General features: G+C 39.0%; 2 protein-coding genes across 2 annotated transcripts in view; one reads left to right on the top strand and one right to left on the bottom strand.

Annotated features, from left to right (window-relative positions):
- Positions 1-135: 135 nt before the first annotated feature.
- Positions 136-12,471, bottom strand: LOC309635211 (uncharacterized protein; the record flags this gene model as incomplete). Its single annotated transcript, XM_082406079.1, has 3 exons — positions 136-7,681; positions 11,493-12,094; positions 12,382-12,471. 3 exons carry the CDS (start codon positions 12,469-12,471, stop codon positions 7,513-7,515), a joined length of 861 nt encoding a protein of 286 aa, XP_082262205.1. The 3' UTR covers positions 136-7,512.
- Positions 11,780-21,815, top strand: part of NUS1 (NUS1 dehydrodolichyl diphosphate synthase subunit) — a 27,743-nt gene continuing 17,707 nt past the window's right edge. Inside the window, exon 1 of the mRNA XM_082406270.1 lies at positions 11,780-12,374. Coding sequence (XP_082262396.1) covers positions 11,891-12,374 — 484 coding nt within the window. The 5' untranslated portion in view covers positions 11,780-11,890. The remainder of the gene's footprint in view (positions 12,375-21,815) is intronic.

Raw genomic sequence — 21,815 nt, 5'->3', positions numbered from 1 at the left:
AGTGAGAGGCCCGCGCACCGCGATGAAGAGTGGCCCCCGCTCGCCGCAGCTAGAGAAAGCCCTTGCACAGAAACGAAGACCCAACACAGCCAAAAATAAATAAATAAATAAATAATAAATTTAAAATAAAAAAATAATACTGATTTTTGTTAAGTTCTAGTTTGCCAGGGGTCATGGTTCAGTTATATCATTCATCACTTGGTTAATTAGATATTTTGCTCTTAGCTATGTTTGCTTAAACAAATATGTACCCAAATGAAATAATTACTATCTTTACAAGTCAGCCAGAAACTTGATGTTTTTGCATCATATAATTGTGCAGTGAATGCTAAAAATTGGATTTTCGCCAGATTATCAGTCTGAAACCTCAGGGAATGGTAAAAGTGTCCAAAAGCACAGTTTTATGAGAATAAACTTTGTGGAACTGCTGTCATTTCAGTAATAATAATGGCTCATCTTAACATTTTGATTGAGGAACATTAGTAGCACTATCTCTGAGCCCTATGTTTGCCTGTATTCTGGATAGTATCTGGTTTTGACAGGGAATAACTGTTATGATGGATTCCCCTATCTTTTTTTCTCTCTAAGGCAAAATATTGTTTCTAATATTCTCTGTAAGCTTTCACGAAACACTGTTTTTAGGAATCCAGTATAAAGGGTTTGATTTAATAGCCATTATTCAACGTTCAAGACAGTAAGTGACAGTTGCCTTTAGAGTGATCCCAATCTATCTTAGTTTCCAGAAAATACTTAATATAGTCCTTCCTTCCCCCCCTTCACTCCCCACAACACAAACCCTCACAAGCTCCCCGACCCAGCGTTGGATCATTGTTATTCAGGCTAATAGTACTCATTTCTGCTTTAGAACTTATCAACCACTTTTTCTTTTTTAAGAAATCACAAGTGCCACTGAAAATAATACTGTCTAAATAGACAAAATATAGTCCATGTATCCTATGAAAAGTAGCTCATGATAATTATTCATTTGGAAATGGAATGGAATTCCAAAATAAGATCTCTGTATTACAGACTATGTGTATTCTTTTTAATTAAAAAAAAAAATTTAAAGGTTACTTTCCATTTACAGGTATTAAAAAATATTGGTTATATTCCCCGAGTTGTATAATACATCCTTGAACCTATCTTACTGCTCAGCCATAAAGAAGTTCAAAATTTTGCCATTTGCAGCAACATGGGTGGACTTGGAGGGCATTACAGTGTAATAAGTCAGACAGAGAAAGATAAATACTGTATGATATCACTTATATGTGGAATCTAAAAAATACAACAAACTAGTGACTATAACAAAAAAGAAGCAGACTCAGAAATAGAGAACACACTCGTGGTTACCAGTGGGAGTGGGGGGAAGGGCTGTATAAGGGTGGGAGAGTGGGAGGTACAGACTTTTGAGTGTAAGACAGGCTATGTGTATTTTTAATTATAACTGATACCAACAGATTATTTTACAAAGATTACTTCCTTCGAATGTTGTATAAGCTTATCAGCAATGTTTATAGATACTTGTTTCTAAACAAGCATCAGCATTTAGCCTCAGTCTTTACATTTTGCCCATCTGACCGGTGAAAAAACTGTATCTCATTGTTTTGATTTTCACTTTCTTGACTACTAGTGAGGTTGAGCATGTTTTTTATATATTTGTTTGCCTTTACGTTTCCTCTTCTGTTTATGACCTGTTCATATACTTTGCTCATTTTAAAAAATTCAGTTCTTTTTTTTTGTCTAAAGATCAGTGTGTAGGGTTTCTTTGTATAGTAGGGATATTATCTCTATTTTGTCAGCTATATTACTCATATTTTCTCCCAGACCATCATTCTTCTTTCAACTTGGTTTATGATGTCTTTTGCCTTACAGAAAATTTTAACCTTTAGTCAAATCAGCCAATCTTTTATGTATAAAGTATAAACATGTATGTATATATACATACACTAAAATATATTTTAGTGTATTTATATATGTGTGTGTTTATGTAATATATTGTATATATGCATATATATAGTGTGTATATATAAGACATGTATTATCTCTGTGGTAAAGATATACCTATCACTATGGAACATAGTGACCTATGTTTCAGTTTTCTATGTTACTTAGAAGTTATCTATGGAACTCCTATAAATTAATCAATTAACCTGATTTAATATTATTTCCAACAGTTAAAGTTAACTCAAGATCTTGGAGATTCTATTTAAAATGACACACTACAGATCATAACGCTGACATAAAAAAATCCATCAGAATTTATATACGGTTTATCCTTGAACAGTGGGGGTCCCGCTTACATGAGGATTTTCTTAGTAAATAATACAGTGCTACATGGTTGGTAGTTGGTTGAATCCACCGATGTGGAACTGTGGAACCAGAAAGCCAGTGATGAGACTTGAGCATCATCGGATTTTGGTTTCCTTGGTGGGTCCTGGAACCAATCCCCTTTGGAGAGTGAGGGATGACTATAGTTCTAAATTGTTGAACATATAATTTTACATTTTTCCTAATTTTAACATTATGTGGGAGTAAACTTATCTGATCGATAACCTAGTATAAGAAGTTCGGGAAGTTCAGATTAACTAGTCTCTTTATGAGAAGACAAATCCAGGAAATAAATTTACAGAGTAAAAAAAAAAAAAATCCAAACTGTCAAACAAGGATAATTCCTCCAAGGATTTTGGATTCTTGTATAAAAATGATTACGACCTAGCAGTTTCTGTGAGAAAGTGACTTTTTTTTCCTTAAAAAGCTAGTACATAGTTCAGTTTCTTTATTTTCTGGGAATTCTAGTAATATCAGATTTATGCAAGCACTTTTTAGCCTCTATAAACCAATCTGAATAAGGCTCCTTTTACTTAAGGGATTTTGTAATTTAAGTCAGGTGTTGGCCAACTTTTTATGTAAATGACCAGATAGTATATATTTTAGACTTTGTGGGCCTTGTGGTCTCGTTGCAACTACTCAACTCTGCCAGATACAATTCATAAATGAATGGACATGGCTATCTTCCAATAAAACTTTAAAAAAAAAAAAAATGGTGGTAGGGCTTCCCTGGTGGCGCCGTGGTTGGGAATCTGCCTGCCAATGCAGGGGACAGGGGTTCGAGCCCTGGTCTGGGAAGATCCCACATGCCGCAGAGCAACTAGGCCCGTGAGCCACAACTACTGAGCCTGCGCTTCTGGAGCCTGTGCTCCGCAACAGGAGAGGCCGCGACAGTGAGAGGCCCGCGCACCGCGATGAAGAGTGGCCCCCGCTCGCCGCAACCGGAGAAAGCCCTCGCACAGAAACGAAGACCCAACACAGCCAAAAAAAAAAAAAAAAAAAAAAATGGTGGTAGACTTCCAGTTTATGATCCAGCATGTAAGGAGTTTGGAAGTATCTGTTGTAACAACAAGGGAAAGCTAGACAAATTGAAAAATCAACAACTCTTCTTAGATCCATAAAGGAAGTGAGGTCAGAGGGCAAACTGCTGCTCTCCAAATTGGAGAGACAGACAGGGGAATACAGAGAATTGCAACTTATTGGAGCAGAAACCTCCACAGGAGCCAGTGCTGCGGTAGGAAAACCTGAACTATATTGATGAATTGCTGGAAGCTCAGAGTGGACAGGTCTGCGAATTTAAAACTCTGGGGGTCCCAGTCATCGGGAGCCTCCCCCCTTTTGTGAGTTTTACCTCCAGGAACTCAACCAGGTGCTCAACTGAACACTGGAGAAAAATTCCCTCATGCTTCTGGCAATAGGAGGGGGAAAGGGACCATTTTGAAATATGCAAGAGCATTCTGTTCTTCTTAACAAGACAGGCTCTCAAGAGAAACTATTTTACCAGAGCCTCAACTGTTGGGGTTTTATCAGAGCCTAACCGACCTAGGGGAAGACAAATACCCAACTCCAGCCCACTCTAGCCTTTCATGTGGGGGAAGGGAAATACAGTTGGCCCTCTGCATTTACTGGTTCCACATCCATGGATTCAACCAACTGCGGATAGAAAATATTCGAAAAAAAAAAATCCAGAAAGTTCAAAAAAGCAAACCTTGACCCTTTGCTGCACTCCAGCAACTATTTACATTGCATTTACAACTATTTACATAACATTTACATTGTATTAGGTATTATAATAATCTAGAGATGACAAAGTATATGGGAGAATGTGCTTAGGTTATATATAAATCCTATACCATTTTATATAAGGGACTGAGCATCTGAGGATTTTGGTATCCACGGGGGTCCTGGAACCAATCCCCTGTGGATACCGAGGGATGACTGTACCCAACTCTAGCCCACTCTAGCACCCCAAAAATGAAATACTTAGGTATAAATCTAACAAAATATATATAAGATCTCTATGAGTAAAACTACAGAACACTGATGAAAGAAATCAAAGAGGAACTAAATAAATGGAGAGATATATTCCATGTTCATGTATAGGAAGACTCAATACTGTTAAGATGTTTTTCTTCACAACTTGACCTATAGATTCAATGCAATCCCAATCAAAATCCCAGCAAGTCAATTTTTGGATATCAAAAAATACATCCAAATATGTATTTGATCATTCTAAGGTTTATATGGAGAGGCAAAAGACCCAGAATAACCACCTAAATATTAAAGGAGAAGAACAATATTGAAGGACTGACACTGCCCAACTTTACAGCTTACTATAAAGACACACTAATCAAGACAGTGTGGTAGTCATGAAAGAATAGACAAATAGATCTATAGAACAAGATAGAGAACCCAGAAATAAATCCATATAGTCGACTGATCTCTGACACAGGAGGAAAGGCAATACAGTGAAGAAAAGATAGTCTTTTTATCAAATGGTGCTGAAATAACAGGACATCCACATGCAAAATTTGAATACAGAAACAGACTTCACACCCTTCGCAAAAATTAACTCAAAGCATATCACAAACCTAAATGTAAAACAGAAAGCTATGAATAACACATAGGAGAACACATAGTTGGCCTTGGGTATGGCAATTACTTTTTAGATACAACACGAACATGTGATCCATAAAAGAAATAATTTGTAAGCTGGACTTCATAATATTAAAAACTTCTGCTCTGCAAAAGATAGTGTCAAGAGAATAAGGAGACAAGCCACAGACTGGTGGAAAATATTTACAAAAGACTCATCTGCTAAAGGACTGTTATTCAAAACATACAAAGAACACTAAACACTCAACAACAAGAAAACGAACAACCTGATTTTAAAATGGGCCAAAGACCTTAACAGACACCTTACTAAGTAAGATATACAGATGGCAAATAAACATATGAAAAGATGCATCATGTAGCATCAGGGAAATGCAAACTAAAGCAACAAGATGCCACTACACACCTATTAGAATGGCCAAAATCTGGAACACTGACAACGCCAAATGCTAGCAAGAATGTGGAACAACAGGATGTGAAAACAACCTAAATGTCCATTGACAGATGGATAAAGAAGATGTGGTACATATACACAGTGGAATACTACTCAGCTATAATAAAGAATGAAATAATGCCATTTGCAGCAACATGGATGGACTCAGAGTTTATCACACTAAGTGAAGTAAGTCAGTCAGAGAAAGACATATACCATATGATATCACTTATATGTGGAGCCTAAAATATGATACAAATGAACTTATTTATGAAACAGAAACAGACTCACAGACATAGAAAGCAAATTTATGGTTACCAAAGGGGAAAGTGGGTGGGAGAGGGATAAATTAGGAGTTTGGGATTATCAGATACAAACTACTATGTATAAAATAGATAAACAAGGTCCTACTGTATAGCACAGGGAACTCTATTCAGTATCCTGTAATAAACCAAAAGAAAAGAATATGAAAAAGAATGTATATATATACACATATATATGTCAAATTGAATTACATTGCTGTACACCAGAAACTAACACAACATTGTAAATCCACTATACTTCAATGAAAAAAGAAAAAAAGGAATTGGAGCAGCAGGAACGTTCAATCTTAATGGCGGGAATGCACATGGTACAGCCACTTTGAAAGACAGTTTGGTACCTTCTTCCAAAGCTAAACATACTCTTACCACACGATCCAGTAATTGTGCTCTTTGGTATTTACCCAAAGGAACTGAAAACTATGTCCACACAGAAACTTGCACACAGGCTTTTATGGCAGCTCTATTCATAATTGCCAAAACCTGAGGCAAATAAGATGTCTTTTAGTAGGTGAACAGATAAATTGTGGTACATCTAGACAACGAAATATTAGCATTGAAAAGAAATGAGCTATCAAGCCATGAAAAACATGGAGGAACCTTAAATGCATATTGCTAAGTGAAATAAGTCCATCTGGAAAAGCTGCATACTGTATGATTCTAACTATACAGCAATTCTGGAAAAAGCAAAACTATAGAGACAGTAATAAGATCTGTGATTGTGAGGAATGGGGAGTGGGGGGAGTGTGGGAAGGATATACAGGTGAAGCACAGAGGAGCTTTAGGGCAGTGAAAATACTCTGTATGATACCATAATGATGGGTACAGGTCATTATTCATTTGCCCAAACCCATAGAACATACAATACGAAGAATGAACTGTAATGTAGCCTATAATCCTTGGATGATAATGCACGTTCATCAATTGTAACAAATGTACCAGTCTTGTGGGGTGTTGTAACGGAGGAGGCTATGCATGTGGGGATGCAGGAGGTAGATGGGAAACCTTTGTACCGTCCTCCCAATTTCGCTGTGAACCTAAAACTGGTCTAAAAATAGCCTAGATATAAAGACAAAATACAATAATGTCCTGTGGGATTTAAAACATATGTGTAAGTAAGTACCTTGCAACAATTGCATAAAAGGCAGTAGGGGGTAAGTGGGTTTGTGTTAGTCCGGCTCCTCTAAAAGCAGATGCCCAGACTGGAGTAGCCATGCAAGAGATGCGTTAGGTCAAGGCCTGTGAGGGGACATAGGGAGGGAGCTGGGGAAGGACAAGAGAGCTGTCAGGTCAAATTGTACATTCCATGTGCTTCTCACATGTGCAGGTGACACATTTACCAAGATTGACTGCAGGTTGGGGCATAAAATATGTCAAATAATGGAAATCGTTCATATATGTTTTCTGCACACTGCAATTAAGCTAGAAATTGATAACAAAGAAAAATCTCCCAAATGGCTGGACATTAAGCAATGTATTTCTGAAAAACGCATGTTCAAAAACATCATATTGGAAATAAAATATTTGTAATTGAGGGATAATGAAATATTACATATCTGGAATGCCAGAAGGAATGGAGTTTGTTGGGTTTTTTTTTTTACCTTTTATGCAGACAATTTCAAACACATTAAAGTGTAATGGGACCCCTTGGTACTCTCTGTTCTATTTTGCTGTGAACCTAAAACTGCTCTAAAAAATAAAGTCTGTTTTTAAAAAATAAATAAACAGGGAATGGGACAGATTTGGTCCGTGGCCATGGTCTGTTGACCCTTGGTCTAAATTTTTAATATCCTACAAAGGATGGAGGAACATACAAAACTACACCAAAATACAGACAGTGGGAAACTCCACAGGACAATCTGGTTTCTTCGTATATAAATTGGAAAGGAAAACAAAGAGAAGGAGGTGGGATGAATAGACTGAAAGAGACCTAAGAGGTATATCAATCAGTTGCAAAGTGTGGCTCTCACATGGATCCTGATTCAAACTGCAAAATATAAAAATTTAAAAAACTTTAGGATTATATAAACAACTGAAAATTTGAACACTGATTTGATATTTAATGACATTCAGGAAATATTGCTAACTTTGTAGGTATGATAATGTACTGTGGTTATATATTAAAAAAGAGCTCATCATTTGAGGTATGATGAAATTTTATGATGTGTAGGATTTGTTTAAAAATATTATGAGGGATCTAGCTCTGTATTTGGGGGAAGTGAACGGGGATATAGGTTTGTTCATGAATCAGTCACTGTTGAAGCTGGGTGACGATACATGGAAGTTCATCATGCTTTAACGTATTTGAAATCGTTCACATAAAAGTTAAAGCAAACAAACTCCACTACATTTCCCAGCCATATTTGCTTCTCCATCACCTGCAATTTCCTTACATTTTTTTCAGTTTATTATATACTTAAAGTGCACTTTTTTCAAACTAACTACACATATCTAATCTAGTTAGCTGTGGGATTAAATTTAGACAACACAACCCATCTTTTATAAAAATGCATTGCCACATTCTTACATCTGAAGTGTTGTACAGCTTGCAAAATCCACCCTGTCATGCTGGTTTGCACTCTCCATAACATGTTTTAGCTGAGTATTCAGCGTTGCTTCTAAATGTTCTGCAATTGAACAGGTTTAATTTTTAATTTATCGGTTGATTTATCATATAAATCCTATGTACTAGATCCATAACTGCTCGAAGGATAACTTTCCAGTAGCTGTATAGATCATTTTCTCTTTTGCTCTATAAATGATATGCCACCAAATGTGGTGATATTAAAGTTTTCTCTTGAATGACCAAGAAATTGTTCTGATAACTGTATGTCTTTTTCTTTTCTTTGTTTAATTTTAAGAACCTTATTGACAAATTCAGCATGCTGTGTTTCCAAGTATTTTTTTGAAGGTTTTAAGCTTTCATTTGCAAAGATATCATTACAAATATTTTTTAAAAGTTCAAGGTCTCATTTTTGGAGCTTACATATTTGACAAAAATATATTTTAAGATAATCTTCTTTTTAAATTCTGATGTCTAGTTCTATTCTTGCAGTGTGGCTTGATGGAAATCAAAGTTTACCCTTTGAGCCAACATTTTTTTCTTAATATTGTCATTCTTTATGCTTCAAGATCCAGCAGTTGAACCTGGACCAGGCCTAGGTATTTTTTACTTAAAGAGGCTTTTACCTTTTAATGAGAAAATGATGCATTTTAGGGGCTATTTGTATTAGCTCAACCACAAGGTTACAACTGCCAATAATGAAAACTGTAGTAAATGATAATGTCCTTTCTAAAAAAAAAAAATACTGAAATTTTGTCTCATTTTTTTTCTGTAGTAGATTAAATTACTGAGCTCTTACTACCGAGCAGACATTGTGCTAAACACTTCACATACACTATTGCCCTAATTCTTACAACAATCAAATGAGGACTGGAATAGCATCACCTCCATGGTGCCATTGCCACACTACAGATAAGGATACAGGGAAGGGAGTAAGTAGATGAGCTAGCCGAAAGGATCTTCCTTAGAGCCCAGCCTCTTACACATTATCCTGAATTGTTCATCTCTAATAGTTTTCTATAAAACTGAGATGGTTCTACCTGGCCTAGACAGATCATATGTTTAGTTGTGAAGATTAAGTAAAACTTAAAACATTTTTGTAAACTGAAAAGAGATCAAATACTGTTCCCATAATGTTTGGGACGTAACATCTTTCTGAGGCTGTGCAACTCTTTCTGCATTTTTCTGTACATGGTAGAATTTGAGGAGTTTAGATATGCTTAAGTCCAAAATTTGTATTCTGAACCCTTAAAGTTCCTGAAAGTGCCACATTTACCGCTTTTGGGGCGGGGAGAATGACAAATAAGAAATCATTTAGAAAAGAAAGAAGTTCAGAAACTTCTTTGGATTGAATGTACATATATATCTCTCTATATATAATAGGACATGCAGTGCAGTTTTCCTGTTGTCCCAGAATTGTGGCTGAAAACAAAAGGCAATGAATCTATCTCCTTCTAAGCGCAGGGATGCAGCCTGAAATGGGAGTAACCACAGGGCACCTTCATTCTTAGCCCACTGAAAGGTGTCAAAGGAGAGAAATGGGCCCCCATCTCTTCCCACCTCCTCTTAGGAGACTGAACATCCCTTAAGCCAGGAGACCTGCTAACCTACCTCTGGCTTTCTAGGAGGAAACAAACAAACAAACAACAGGAAAGATGCCAGGATCTGCATACTGGGGGTGGTGGTAGAGACTGTCAGATGGAGATGGTTTGCTTAAGTTTTCAATGCAAAGAAGTAGAAAAGTTGCAGTCTGCATGTGCCTTCACACCTGGGTTGGCCATGGGATTGAGATGAGATTGATGCCTCTAATCGTGGCAGAAGAGGCAAACAGTGGGAAAAAAAGGTGAGGATAGCAGAGAAATGTGGCAGGGTGTCAGCTGGGGGTGCCGGGGTGCCCTGTGGAACATGTAGCCAAATTTCAAAGGGACGCTGGTGCCCAGGGAGCTTCCTTAGCAGGGCATCCTGGAGTCCCATAAGCAACAGCAATGGCCAGTGAGGAAGAAGACTGCAGGCTTTCCTGGTCATGGCCTTTCCCCGCCTCCTCTTCTCTGCCCATCACCAGAGGAGCAGGTGCAGACGAGACCGAGGGAGGTCAAAGAGTGTGAAGGGGGTGCCTGTTGCCCAGCCCTCACTTCCTCGGGCTGAGCTGCCAAAGGGAGGAAAATTTTGAGACGAACATGAGATTCAAGTTTTAAAATAAAGTGAAGTGAGTCTTAGAAATGAAAAGGAGACTAGTTGAAAAAGTGACAATGATTGAAACATTAAGGCATGGAACCAAGGTGTTAACAGATGTTTCCCAGTGGAAAAAGGGGGCCTGAAAAAACAAGGATTAGGTAGGTATCACAAAAAAATGCAACTGTGTGATTTCATATATAGGTTATGTATATGTATATATAATAAAATATATAATATATAACACGTAATAATATTATATACACAGACCCACATATTTAGGAAGGTGAGAAGTACTATAAATAGAGCCACGAAATTTATGAGGAGCCGTGAGATTTACAAGGAGGGAGAGAGAACTTCAGGTTAGGGAATCAGAGAAGTTATATTGAGGAGGTGGCATATAGGATGAACCTTGAGAAACGGGTCGGGATTTGGGCAATACCTAGTTGGGAAACAGGAATTCGGGAGAAGGGAAGATCTTGTGCAAAAGGGGCAAAAATGGTACAGAACTGCTGCAGGGAAGTACAGAACTGGCCTGGAGGACCACTTTGTAGTCCCGATTGGCTGTGTGAAGGGGATGATACCGCAGTATGGACAGTTTACATCAAATAGAGGTGGTGACTGAGGTCAATCGTGCTGGTAGTTAATAATCGCTGAATGAACGAATGAATGAATTGAAGAATGAAGTGACTGGAGCGCCAGGCGATGTAGCCTCTCTTTTATGAACTAAGCAATGAACAGCCTGTAAGGATACCGACTAGAGAGGAACGACGTGGGCAGAAAGCATTGTGTTTCAGGAACATTACTAAATATCCTCATTGCCACTCTTGGAAGAATTAGCCTCAGCTAGAAGATGTGACCGAAGTACAGACCTCTCTACGGGGCACGCTTCCGCCTCTGAAGGCACTTCCTTCTGGCGACCCTGGTTGACCTCCAGCATCAACACATGCTGAGGGCTACTTTCTACCCCTAGGTTCCTTCTGGCATTTGTAATTTCCACTCCACTTGGGCCACTTTTGCTCTTTGGAAGCCGTTTCTGGGGGGGCTATGAGAAGAGACAGACCGTTTAAGATGCCCAGGATCCGAGGGACGCGGGTTCCCCGGAATCGCCCATTCTAACCACGAAGACGCGCGCCTGACTGACGTCCTGCTCCGAGTGTTGCCGGCGTCTGCTCCTCGCCCTCCACGCGACGAGGGGGCGCGCTCGGTCTCCGGCCCAGCTAGTTCGCAGCCGCACGCCGTCCCTCCCCGCGCCGGGCTAGGCCACATCCTCGGACCCAGAGGCCGCGTCAGAGTTCCACGTCGACCAATTAGAACTGTCCATGTACTCGGGGGGGCGGGGCTGCCGAGGCAAGAGGAAGATGGCGGCGGGCGCGAGGTGAGGTGTTGGCAGTAGAAAGGGGTTTGGGTGCGGGGGGCGGGGTAACGCGGAGAGATGGCCCGTGCCGGCTGCAGGGCCGGATGAGAAGCGGTCGCGCCGCGGCTGTCGGAGACAGGAGGGCGCCCGGGCGCCACGAGAGTATGACGGGGCTGTACGAGCTGGTGTGGCGGGTGCTGCACGCTCTGCTCTGCCTGCACCGCACGCTCACCTCCTGGCTCCGTGTTCGGTTCGGCACCTGGAACTGGATCTGGCGGCGCTGCTGTCGGGCCGCCTCCGCCGCGGTCCTAGCGCCGCTCGGCTTCACGCTCCCCAAGCTCCTGGCTGTCGGCAGGAACGGCAGGAACCGCCGTCACCACCGGCATCCGCGCGGGGGGCCGACCCCGGCCGCCGCCCACCCGCGTCTACGCTGGCGCGCGGACGGCCGTTCCCTGGAGAAGCTGCCTGTGCACATGGGCCTGGTGATCACCGAGGAGGAGCAGGAGCCCAGCTTCTCGGACATCGCAAGCCTCGTGGTGTGGTGTATGGCCGTGGGCATTTCTTACATTAGCGTCTACGACCACCAAGGTGAGACCGGGAGCGGGTAGGGGGGCCGGGGCGTCTCCGGCCGCGGGTACCGCGCATCGGGCAGGTGGACCCGGGGCGCGTCGCTCGGCACAGCCATCCCGGCTCCGCGAGTTACCTCGTCCGGAGGCCCTTAAGTGCAAATTATGGTGCTGGCGCTTTCGAGGAAGGGAGATAGGCTTAATTGGACACCTACTAAGTTCCTGAATTCGATTCAGTTGCCTTCTACATATTTAAAAATATTTCTTATTCGTTTTAATGTCCCACTAAGGTGGATGATGTTTCTGTAACCTTGTTTCACAAATGAGGGAGCTGAGATAACAACATTCATTGATTTGTTCGAAGTTAGAGAGGTAGTAATAGGAGGATTGAAATTTTAGGCAGTCTGTGCTTTTCCACAGATTTACCTTTTTGTTACACCGCAGTGGTTCCTCAGAGAGGCTCAAGGCACTGTTCTTAAGTCACAGCAGGTTGTGGAGGATTTATGCATAAGCTAAGTGGTTGGGGACAGGTGGCATTTGAAGTGGGTTTATGAAGAGTACGTGAGAGACTGGATAGACAGAAAGGAAAGTGGTCACCGTCTGTCTTCCGAGGTCTGAGATGTTGTGCGATCCTTGATCCTCAGGGGCCAACACAATACTTGTCCTCCCATAAGTTTTGATTGAGGAAATTTTCACTGTAGGGAATTTTTGTAGGTACAAGACTTCAGCATTGCTCGGGTAGCTACAAACCTAAAGCGCAGTGCTAGGCATATTCCTTGGATTTTTACATTTAATTTCATGGATTCTCAGGCTTGTGGGGTGGAGGGTAGACACACTCACATGAGTGGCATGGGTAGCAACAAATGTTGGGAGTTAGTAACTGCTATGAGAAGGGGGAAGAGAAATTCTCATTGGAGAAACTTGAGAAGTGCCTCCAGAGATGGCGTTTAAGCCGGATGTTGAAGAATGAATAGGAGATAAGGTTGGGGAAGGCTCTAAATGTCATGTTTGGGTTTCAGTCAAATCCTGAAAGCAATGGTATTTCCTTAAAGGTAAGAATGATTTAGGAGTATTGGTATGAAGGAAAGAAAACTAGTGTTTTAGGCTCTGTTCAGTACCTTAAATTACTGGTATGCTCACAGAAGCTACAACTTGATTTTTAATCTTTAAGTCTTTGTTAGACAGGCAGGTTTAAGTGTGACATTTTGTCAGAAAGGTTAAGTGGAGGTCAGACAGCACCTCTTGCAGGCTATTAGAGTAATCTTTGGTTGACTGATTGCCTTCCTTGCAGCCAGCAAGGAATATGGTGACTTATAGCCTGTCATCATCAAATGATAACTTACCCTGAAAGGTAAAGTTTAATATAGTCAGGGGCTGACATTTTATGGAGCTTGCCAGAACAATAGAAATCACAAGACTGTTATAAGGCGATGCACTCTTTGCTTAAGCAGTGCAACAGAAACGTTGGGGGAAAAAAAGTAAGTGAAGCAGAAACGGAAATTAATTAAAGCTGTTGAGCAATGTGGTGAATTCACTTTAAGTGAGTCACTTATATCCAGGGGATTCTTTTAAAGCAAGTACCTTTACCTTCTAGTAGAGAAGGAAAATGAACAGCTGAATAGTTTAAATTGGTGGCTGCCTACGAATGCAGATTATAATATTGCCACACTTCCTTGTTCTGGCAATTCCTGTTCTTAAATTGCTGATGTGATTCAGAAATAGCCTGTGTCATATTCGCTAAAAGAAAAATGATTGGTAATGAAAAGGAAGAAGTCAAGCTAAGCAAAAGGAGTTTTACGGAGCATTTTCAGTGCATGGACTCGAGCATTTTGTGCCTACTGTAAAAGCAATTTCAATTATTTTTTAAGGGATAAAGGTTAATTTCATTGTTTGAAATAAGAGGCTTTCAATTTACTCATCCTTGGTTTTGACTGATTGATTCATTCATTTAACAGGTGACAGATTGGGTGTGTGTTAAGTACCAGATACCGTTCTAGGCATGAGAGTGGCCCAGTGAAAAAAACAGACAAAAATTCCTACTCTCATGGAACTTACATTTTAGTGGAAGTCTGACAAATATCATAAATGAGTAAGATGTATTAGATCATAAAAGCAAAGAGGAAAAATAAAGCAGGGGACGGGGAGAGGAATGTTGAAAGTCAGTGGTGGAGTAGGGGGTGCAGTTTTAAATAGAGTGGCCAAAGAAAGCCTCCGTGACTTTTGAGTAGACCTGAAAGAGGTGAGCGATCAAGCCATGTGGATATGTGAGAAAAATTATTCCTTTTTCAGGGGAACTGTAAATACTTAAGCTATATTCGGTTTTCCCAAACTTTCACTTAAACCTATTTCTATGTAAATATTTAACTGATTTTAAAAATCCTATTGACATACTCTTAAACGTCAATTTATTGAGTACCTACTGGGATACAAAGAAGTACAAGAAATTGTCTCTCTTAAAGAGTTTATACTCAAGTTAGGGATAGTTACTAAAAATTAATGCAAGCTAATATATAAATGCTAGTGAATGGAAGAGACTTTAAGGAGAAAAAAAGAGAAAAATCCCTGAGGAGCGAGGTAACCTCCATATGTCCATAGGAGGTGACATCTGAGATGGGCCTTGCAAAAATAGGTAGAATTTGGATTAGCATAATCAGTACAGTGTTCTTTGCGTGTGCGTGTGTGTGACAGAGAGAAAGAGAAAGAGAATGGGGAATTCCCCATTGGCAGCATTCCCATTAGAGTAGATTAAACAACAGCATCGAGCAGTGTGTTGGGATCAGTAAATATAATAGGTAAGTTTATGTAATGAAAGGTTGAGAAATGAGGTAGGATGAAGGCTTGGCCACCTGTTCTGGTTATCTGTAGCTTTGTAGTCTACTCCAAAGCATAGTGTTTTAAAACAATTTATGAGTTGACTCGGTTCAGGTGGAGAGTTCTTCCTTGGGGTTGGTTCTACTCATAAGGTTACAATCGGGTAGTAGCTGGGACATAAAGGTTTCTTATCATACATTTAGTGCCTGGTTTGTGATGGCTGGAATAGATGAGGACAGGTTGGTCATCTGTCTTCACATGGCTAGCTTAAGTTTCCTCATTTAATAGTGGCCTAGGGGTAGTCATACTTCTTTTCTAGGTGTTCCCAAAGAATTAGCCAAAGGCCAAAGCTGCAAGACTTCTTATGACCTAGCTTAGGAAATCATACAGTGTTACTTCTGCTGTATTCTCTTGGTCTGAGAAGTCACAGGTCTGCCCCAAATCACGAAAATGGAGAGGAAGACTTTACCTCTCGATGAGAAAATGGCTTATGCAGCAGGAGTCGGGGCTGGGCTGGTGGCAGCCATCTTGGAGATGAGCTACTGTACCACCTTGCATTTTCCCCGGTCTTGTACCCCTTAACCTCCCAAATTTGTATTTAAATCAGTGTTCATTCTAATTATAGTTGGATTTAGATTATATTTAATTCTTAGACTAAAAAAAAATCCACTGATATTTACCTTGGTTTGACTCTGCCAACAGACTGATCTTTTCATTTTCATCTACCTGTACTCTTTCTTGATTATAATCAAGAATTTCTGCAAGTAATAATTCCATCTGTTAGAAATTGGAGTTGTTTTCTCAGATATTTCTTGAGCTCAGAATTCTAGAAGGGAGATTTGGCTATTTTGTCTACATTATTATAATTTAAGAAATGACCATAATTGGGCTGGTACAAAAATTGGAGTTTGGGGCTTTTGGTGCTGTAGCCTTAGGGGTGTTATGCTTGCCTGGGTTCACTTGAAGTACACCTAGATCCAAGTTACCTAGAGATACATTATTATCTTCAGTGACGGAACCTGTTCATGTTGCTCAGCTGTATTGGTGCCATGCTGAGAACCTTGCTGTAGGGCAGTAGTTTTCAAAACATGGTCTGTGGACCATCTGTGCGTGAGTCATTGGGGGTGTTTATAAAAAATACAGATTCAGCACAGTTATTGATCAGACCAAATTAGGGGAGTGGGACCTGAGCATCTCTATTTTTATTAAGCTACTTATATGATACATTTGCACATTGAAGTTTGACCCTAACACAAATGAAAGGATACCCTACTAGTATTACATCAAATTATTCATTCATCCTTCATGTTCCTTTTCATAAGTGAAGATAATCTTGGGTGGGTCTTAATATTAATTATTACTTAATATTACTTTTTTTCTTTCTATTTTATTTTATTTTTTAATTAATTTTTATTGGAGTATAGTTGATTTATAATGTTGTGTTAGTTTCTGCTCTACAGCAAAGGGAATCTGTTATACATATACGTATATCCACTCTTTTTCAGATTCTTTTCTCATATAAGTCATTACAGAGTACTGAGTAGAGTTCCCTGTGCTATACAATATGTCCTTATTATTTATTTTATATATAGTAGTGTGTATATGTCAATCCCAATCTCCTAATTTATCCCTCCTCCACCCTTCCCCCTGGTAACCATAAATTTGTTTTCTACATCTGTGACTTTATTTCTGTTTTGTAAATAAGTTCATTTGTACCATTTTTGTAGATTCCACATATACGCAATATCATATGATATTTGTCTTTCTCTGTCTGACTGACTTCACTCAGTATGACAATATCTAGGTCCATCCATGTTGCTGCAAATGGCATTATTTCATTCTTTTTTAATAGCTGAGCAATATTCCATTGTATATATGTACTGTATCCTCTTTATCCATTCCTCTGTCCATGGACATTTAGGTTGCTTCCATGTCTTGGCTATTGTAAATAGTGCTGCAGTTAATTTTTACTTAATATTACTGTAAATTGGAGTGATCCAGAATAAGGCATTGCCTTCTATGTGAGAATTCAGCAACAAAACCAATCTTTTGTGTTGCTCTTTTTAGTGTTATCTCCGTAGTTGTAAATCTATACTAGGTATCGTAGGAAATGGTTTTTGGATTCAGATTTCTTACACTAGAATTAAAAAGATCTGCCCTGTGTACTCCCAGCCTTCTCAACATATTTCTCACTATTTTATATGCCTTTTGTTGCATCCATAATTAGGTTACTTGATGTTCCCTCCTTCTGGAGTGTCCTCTTCTCCTCTTCTTGGCAAATGGCTATCTAGCTTTCAAAAGGCTATCATTGATCCTTTTAAGTCTATCCAAACTATCACCTCTTAGGTAGTCTCTCTCGGCTATTCCATTCTTAATCTTGCTCTGTCCTTGAATCTCCTTAAATATTGTACATCTTTAAAGGTACTTCCATTCTCCATTTTGTGAAGTAGTAGTTGTATGTATATGTGCCCGAACTTTCTTACTAGATTGTAAGCTTTGCAGATGCTAACTGTCCTTCTCATTGTTGCTTCACCTACAGATTGTAGCTTGGTGTTTGCATGTAATGAGTAGGTCAGTATATATTCCCTGAATTGGAAGAAGTGGCTGCATTTCTTGTAGATAAGAATGATGAACTGAGTTGTAATTTGTTTCCCAACACCAGTACCCAGAAGGCTTAATTAAAATAGTGGGGGGAAATGAACATAGTTTGCCCTAGTTTACTTATTTGGCACACTGACACAGATGCTGTTGGGAAATATAATTTTATCAAGTATTGTTCTCCTTACGCTGAAATACAGAGTTACCAGAAGTGTTGAAAGTCTAAATATAAATGTGATTAGATTTGATATACAGACAATACAAACTAGAGTACTTGTCTTCCCTCATGTGGAAACTCATGTAAGGGAACATTCTATTTCTAATCTTCACCTTTGTATAGTACATTTCAAAAATAATACAGAATTTCATATTTATCGTAACATCCTGGGATGTCCTCTTCCCTTTTTCTACCAAAGGGCTAGCTACCTGTCAAAAGCTATCAGTAGATCCTTGTACATCATTCTCACTATTACCTCCTAAGTAGCCTCTCTTGACTGTTCCATCCCCAGTTTTGCTTTGTCTTTGAAAAGCTCTATCCTGCTTTTGAACTGACCTCATTCTCTGAGTACCTTTCTGTTTAACTGTACTGGATTTATGTATGAAAATAAACCTTAACAGTAATAATTACTCTTTGTTGCACTCTTACTATGCACTAGATGCTATGCAAAGAAGTGAATTAAATCCTTAGCACTTTTAGCAGTCAAGAAACTGAGACTTAGAAAACCAAGAACCCATATATAGGAAGGGGCAGATCTAGAATTTGAATCAGATTTTATTCCAAAGCTTTTGTACTTAAGCATTATGCTGTACTGACTTCCACTGAGAAGAGAATGTAACCACAGTACAGTCATGTTAGTACTCTTCCTGATTATGTTGTGTCATCTTAAAGTCTTGGTAAAGTGGGTACTTATCTAGAGGTAGTAGAAATAATCTGTAAAAGATATTTAAAGGTAAATAGAATTTTCTTCATACTACTAATATAAACATTCATCCTTTGAGTTGTAGGACACACTTGACTTTTTTAATCAACTAAATTTAATTTTATGGAGCTCCTGCTCTGTATTGAACTGTTTCCTTGTCAGGTGAGCAGAGTCTGGGAAGACATTCTCATTTTAAAAATGTGCAGCCAGAGGCTGAGAAAGCCCACTTGGCTAGTTTATTTTACACATCTCTCCTGCTAAAGAACTGGGACTTAAAATTTAGCCAGCGCTCGTTCCCGTATGCTGTGCCACCATCACACATATCTTTCTTGGTACAACATGCTCATTCCAGTATAATTGTTGTTCTATGAGGTATCCTGGGGCTCGCGCTCTCTCTCTCTCTTTTTTTTTTTAAATTTATGTATTTTATTTATTTATTTTTGGCTGCATTGGGTCTTCATTGCTTTGTGCGGGCTTTCTCTAGTTGCGGCGAGCGGGGGCTACTCTTCCGTTGCGTTGCGCGGGCTTCTCATTGTGGTGGCTTCTCTTGTTACGGAGCACAGGCTCTAGGCACGCGGGCTTCAGTAGCTGTGGCTCATGGACTCTAGAGCGCAGGCTCAGTAGTTGTGGTGCACGGGCTTAGTTGCTCTGCGGCATGTGGGATCTTCCCGGACCAGGGCTTGAACCCGTGTCCCTTCCATTGGCAGGTGGATTCTTAACCACTGCGCCACCAGGGAAGCTCTCCTGGGGCTCTCTCTTGAAATAAAATTGTTTAATGGCTTATAAGATTTATTTTGTTATGACTACTTCCGTCGTGTAAAATTTTATTGGTAGATTTTTTTAAAAAATTATTGTTCCATAAGTATATGTTTTTTTCTCTGAAGGTTGCCTCTAATGGTGTTATAATTGGATTGTTAGAGAATTAAATGAGGGTAACCACCAGATAACTTACTTAGGTGTCTTGTTTAAAAGAAGAAAGGTAGACTATTTCGAAGGATGGGAGTTTGTTTGCAAAAAAGTATTACTTTAGTTCCTTAGCTGGTGAGATGCTTTGTAACCAGAGAGATTGGTTCAGTGTTTATCTCGCTTTTCTTCCCTTCCTTTCCCTTGTTCTTATAAACACTTGCTGTTAGATATTTCTTTAAAAATCTGTTTCTATAGAAGGTAAGGAATAATCACAGTAAAAGTTCAAATTTCAGATCTAAAAGAAATATTAAACGTATTTTGAAAGTCTCGTTTTCTAGAATTGATTATTCAGTTCACGTAAATTTTAGAAGAAGCAGTATTTAAGGGATACAGATGAGATTTGCTGATTGAATACTTGTTTAATTAAACTCTTACTTGGTTCCCTTAATTCGAAAAAACTATTACATCATGGCGTTATTACCCAGTTAATGTGTACATAGTTGATTGTTAGGGTAGACTGAATATTGAAACTTATAAATAACTCTAAAATGTAATTTTAACTATTAAAGACCCCAATAAGGTCTTTATACCCCGAACAGTATATAACCTGATTGGTGGATAGGACATACTTAATTCTACTCTCTTTGAAATATTTTCTCTCCTGGCTTCCATGACATCATGTTTGGTTGGATTTCTTCCTATCTTGCTGACTGTTCCTTCTGAGCCTTATGTCTGGCTTGTTTTCTCCACTTCTAAAAGTTGAGATGTCCTAGAATTTTGTGCTGTATGTGTGCCCTTGTCTTTCTGATGTTCACCCTATCTCTTAGATCAGGGGTCAGAAAACTTTTTCTTAAAGGGCCAGCTAGTAAATATTTTAGACTTAGTGGGCTGTATGGTCCCTGTCACAAATACTCAACTTTGCCAATATAGTCAGAAAGTGGCCATAAACGAATGGTGTGACTGTGTTCCAGTAGCAGTAGTTTGCTGACTCCTGTCCCAGATGGTTTTTCCAGTCCTTTGGCTTTAACTGTCACATGTGTGCTCACACTCAGGTTTGAATCTCCAGTCCTTATCTCTCCTATAATTCCAGGCTCCTGTATCTCACCCTACCTAACATCTCCACTTTGATTTCTTTAGGCATCTCAAATGCTTAACATGTCCAAAACAGTACTCTTGAATTTCCTCCCCAAACCTGTCTTGCTCAGCCTTTTTCCCATCTCAGAAAATACTACTACCTTCCAACCAACTGCTCGAGCTAAGAATTTAGATGTGAGTCTTCTACATCATGTTCTACCTCTAATCTTGATCTTCTAGAATATATCCCAAATTTGCCACTTGTTTTGGTTCTTCATTGTAGCCATCCAAGTTTGAGTTTTCATTATTTTTCACCTGGATTGCTGTAGTAGCCTCTTAATTTATCTTCAGTTCTGTTCTGACCCCTGTATAATTCATTCTTCACCCACCAGCAAAGTGATCTTTTTTGGTAATATTATTCAAACTCTGAATAAAACCTTCCAACGGCTTCCCATTGTACTTGGAGCGTTTTCTGAATTCAGAGACCTTTATTGTTAAATAATGCAATTGTTAAAATAATCATGAGACTACCACCAAAGAAGGATACATGTTATACAAGTGAAAAAAGCAGGATACAAAATTGCATGGTCATATATGCCAAGATTACACATGCACGTGGACAAAGGCTAAGAAATATTAAAAACCAGAAATAATTGTATTATGATGGTAAGATTAAGGGGCATTCAATTTGTTAGAAAGGATGGTTAGGGGACATATCCTTATTGTCTAAACTTTGAACATCTTATACAGTTTTTAATACTAGAATTCAAAAAGGATATTTCTTAGGATATAAAAAGAAATCTACATTTGGTATAGTTAGTGTTTATCAAAAACACCAAAAACATTGTTGTCTTTCTGAGGTCCAGCTTTCCTAGCATAATATTTTATTCTTTCATGGAAATTGTAGGTTTTTATGGGTGTGTGCATGTGTGTGTTTTTAAAAATTTCTGCTCTTTCATGTAGCTTTTCTGTATATGTTTCCAGTTAGTTTACATGTGGGAAATTGAGAGTGCATGAGATATAGTTGTAGAGCAACAAGCATAATGTAAAATTCTTTAAGTCATTATTGCAAAAACTTATTTTATATTCCCAAGTCATTCTTAAAGATTTCAAATATCTGTTACCTTGTGACTTCTTAAAAGCCTTTTTATTTA

The sequence above is a fragment of the Balaenoptera borealis genome (genome assembly GCF_965194805.1).
Source record: "Balaenoptera borealis genome assembly, chromosome: 9".
NCBI lineage: Eukaryota > Metazoa > Chordata > Mammalia > Artiodactyla > Balaenopteridae > Balaenoptera > Balaenoptera borealis.
The sequence above is the reverse complement of the archived record's forward strand: the minus strand, read 5'-3'. Positions and strand labels throughout refer to the sequence as shown.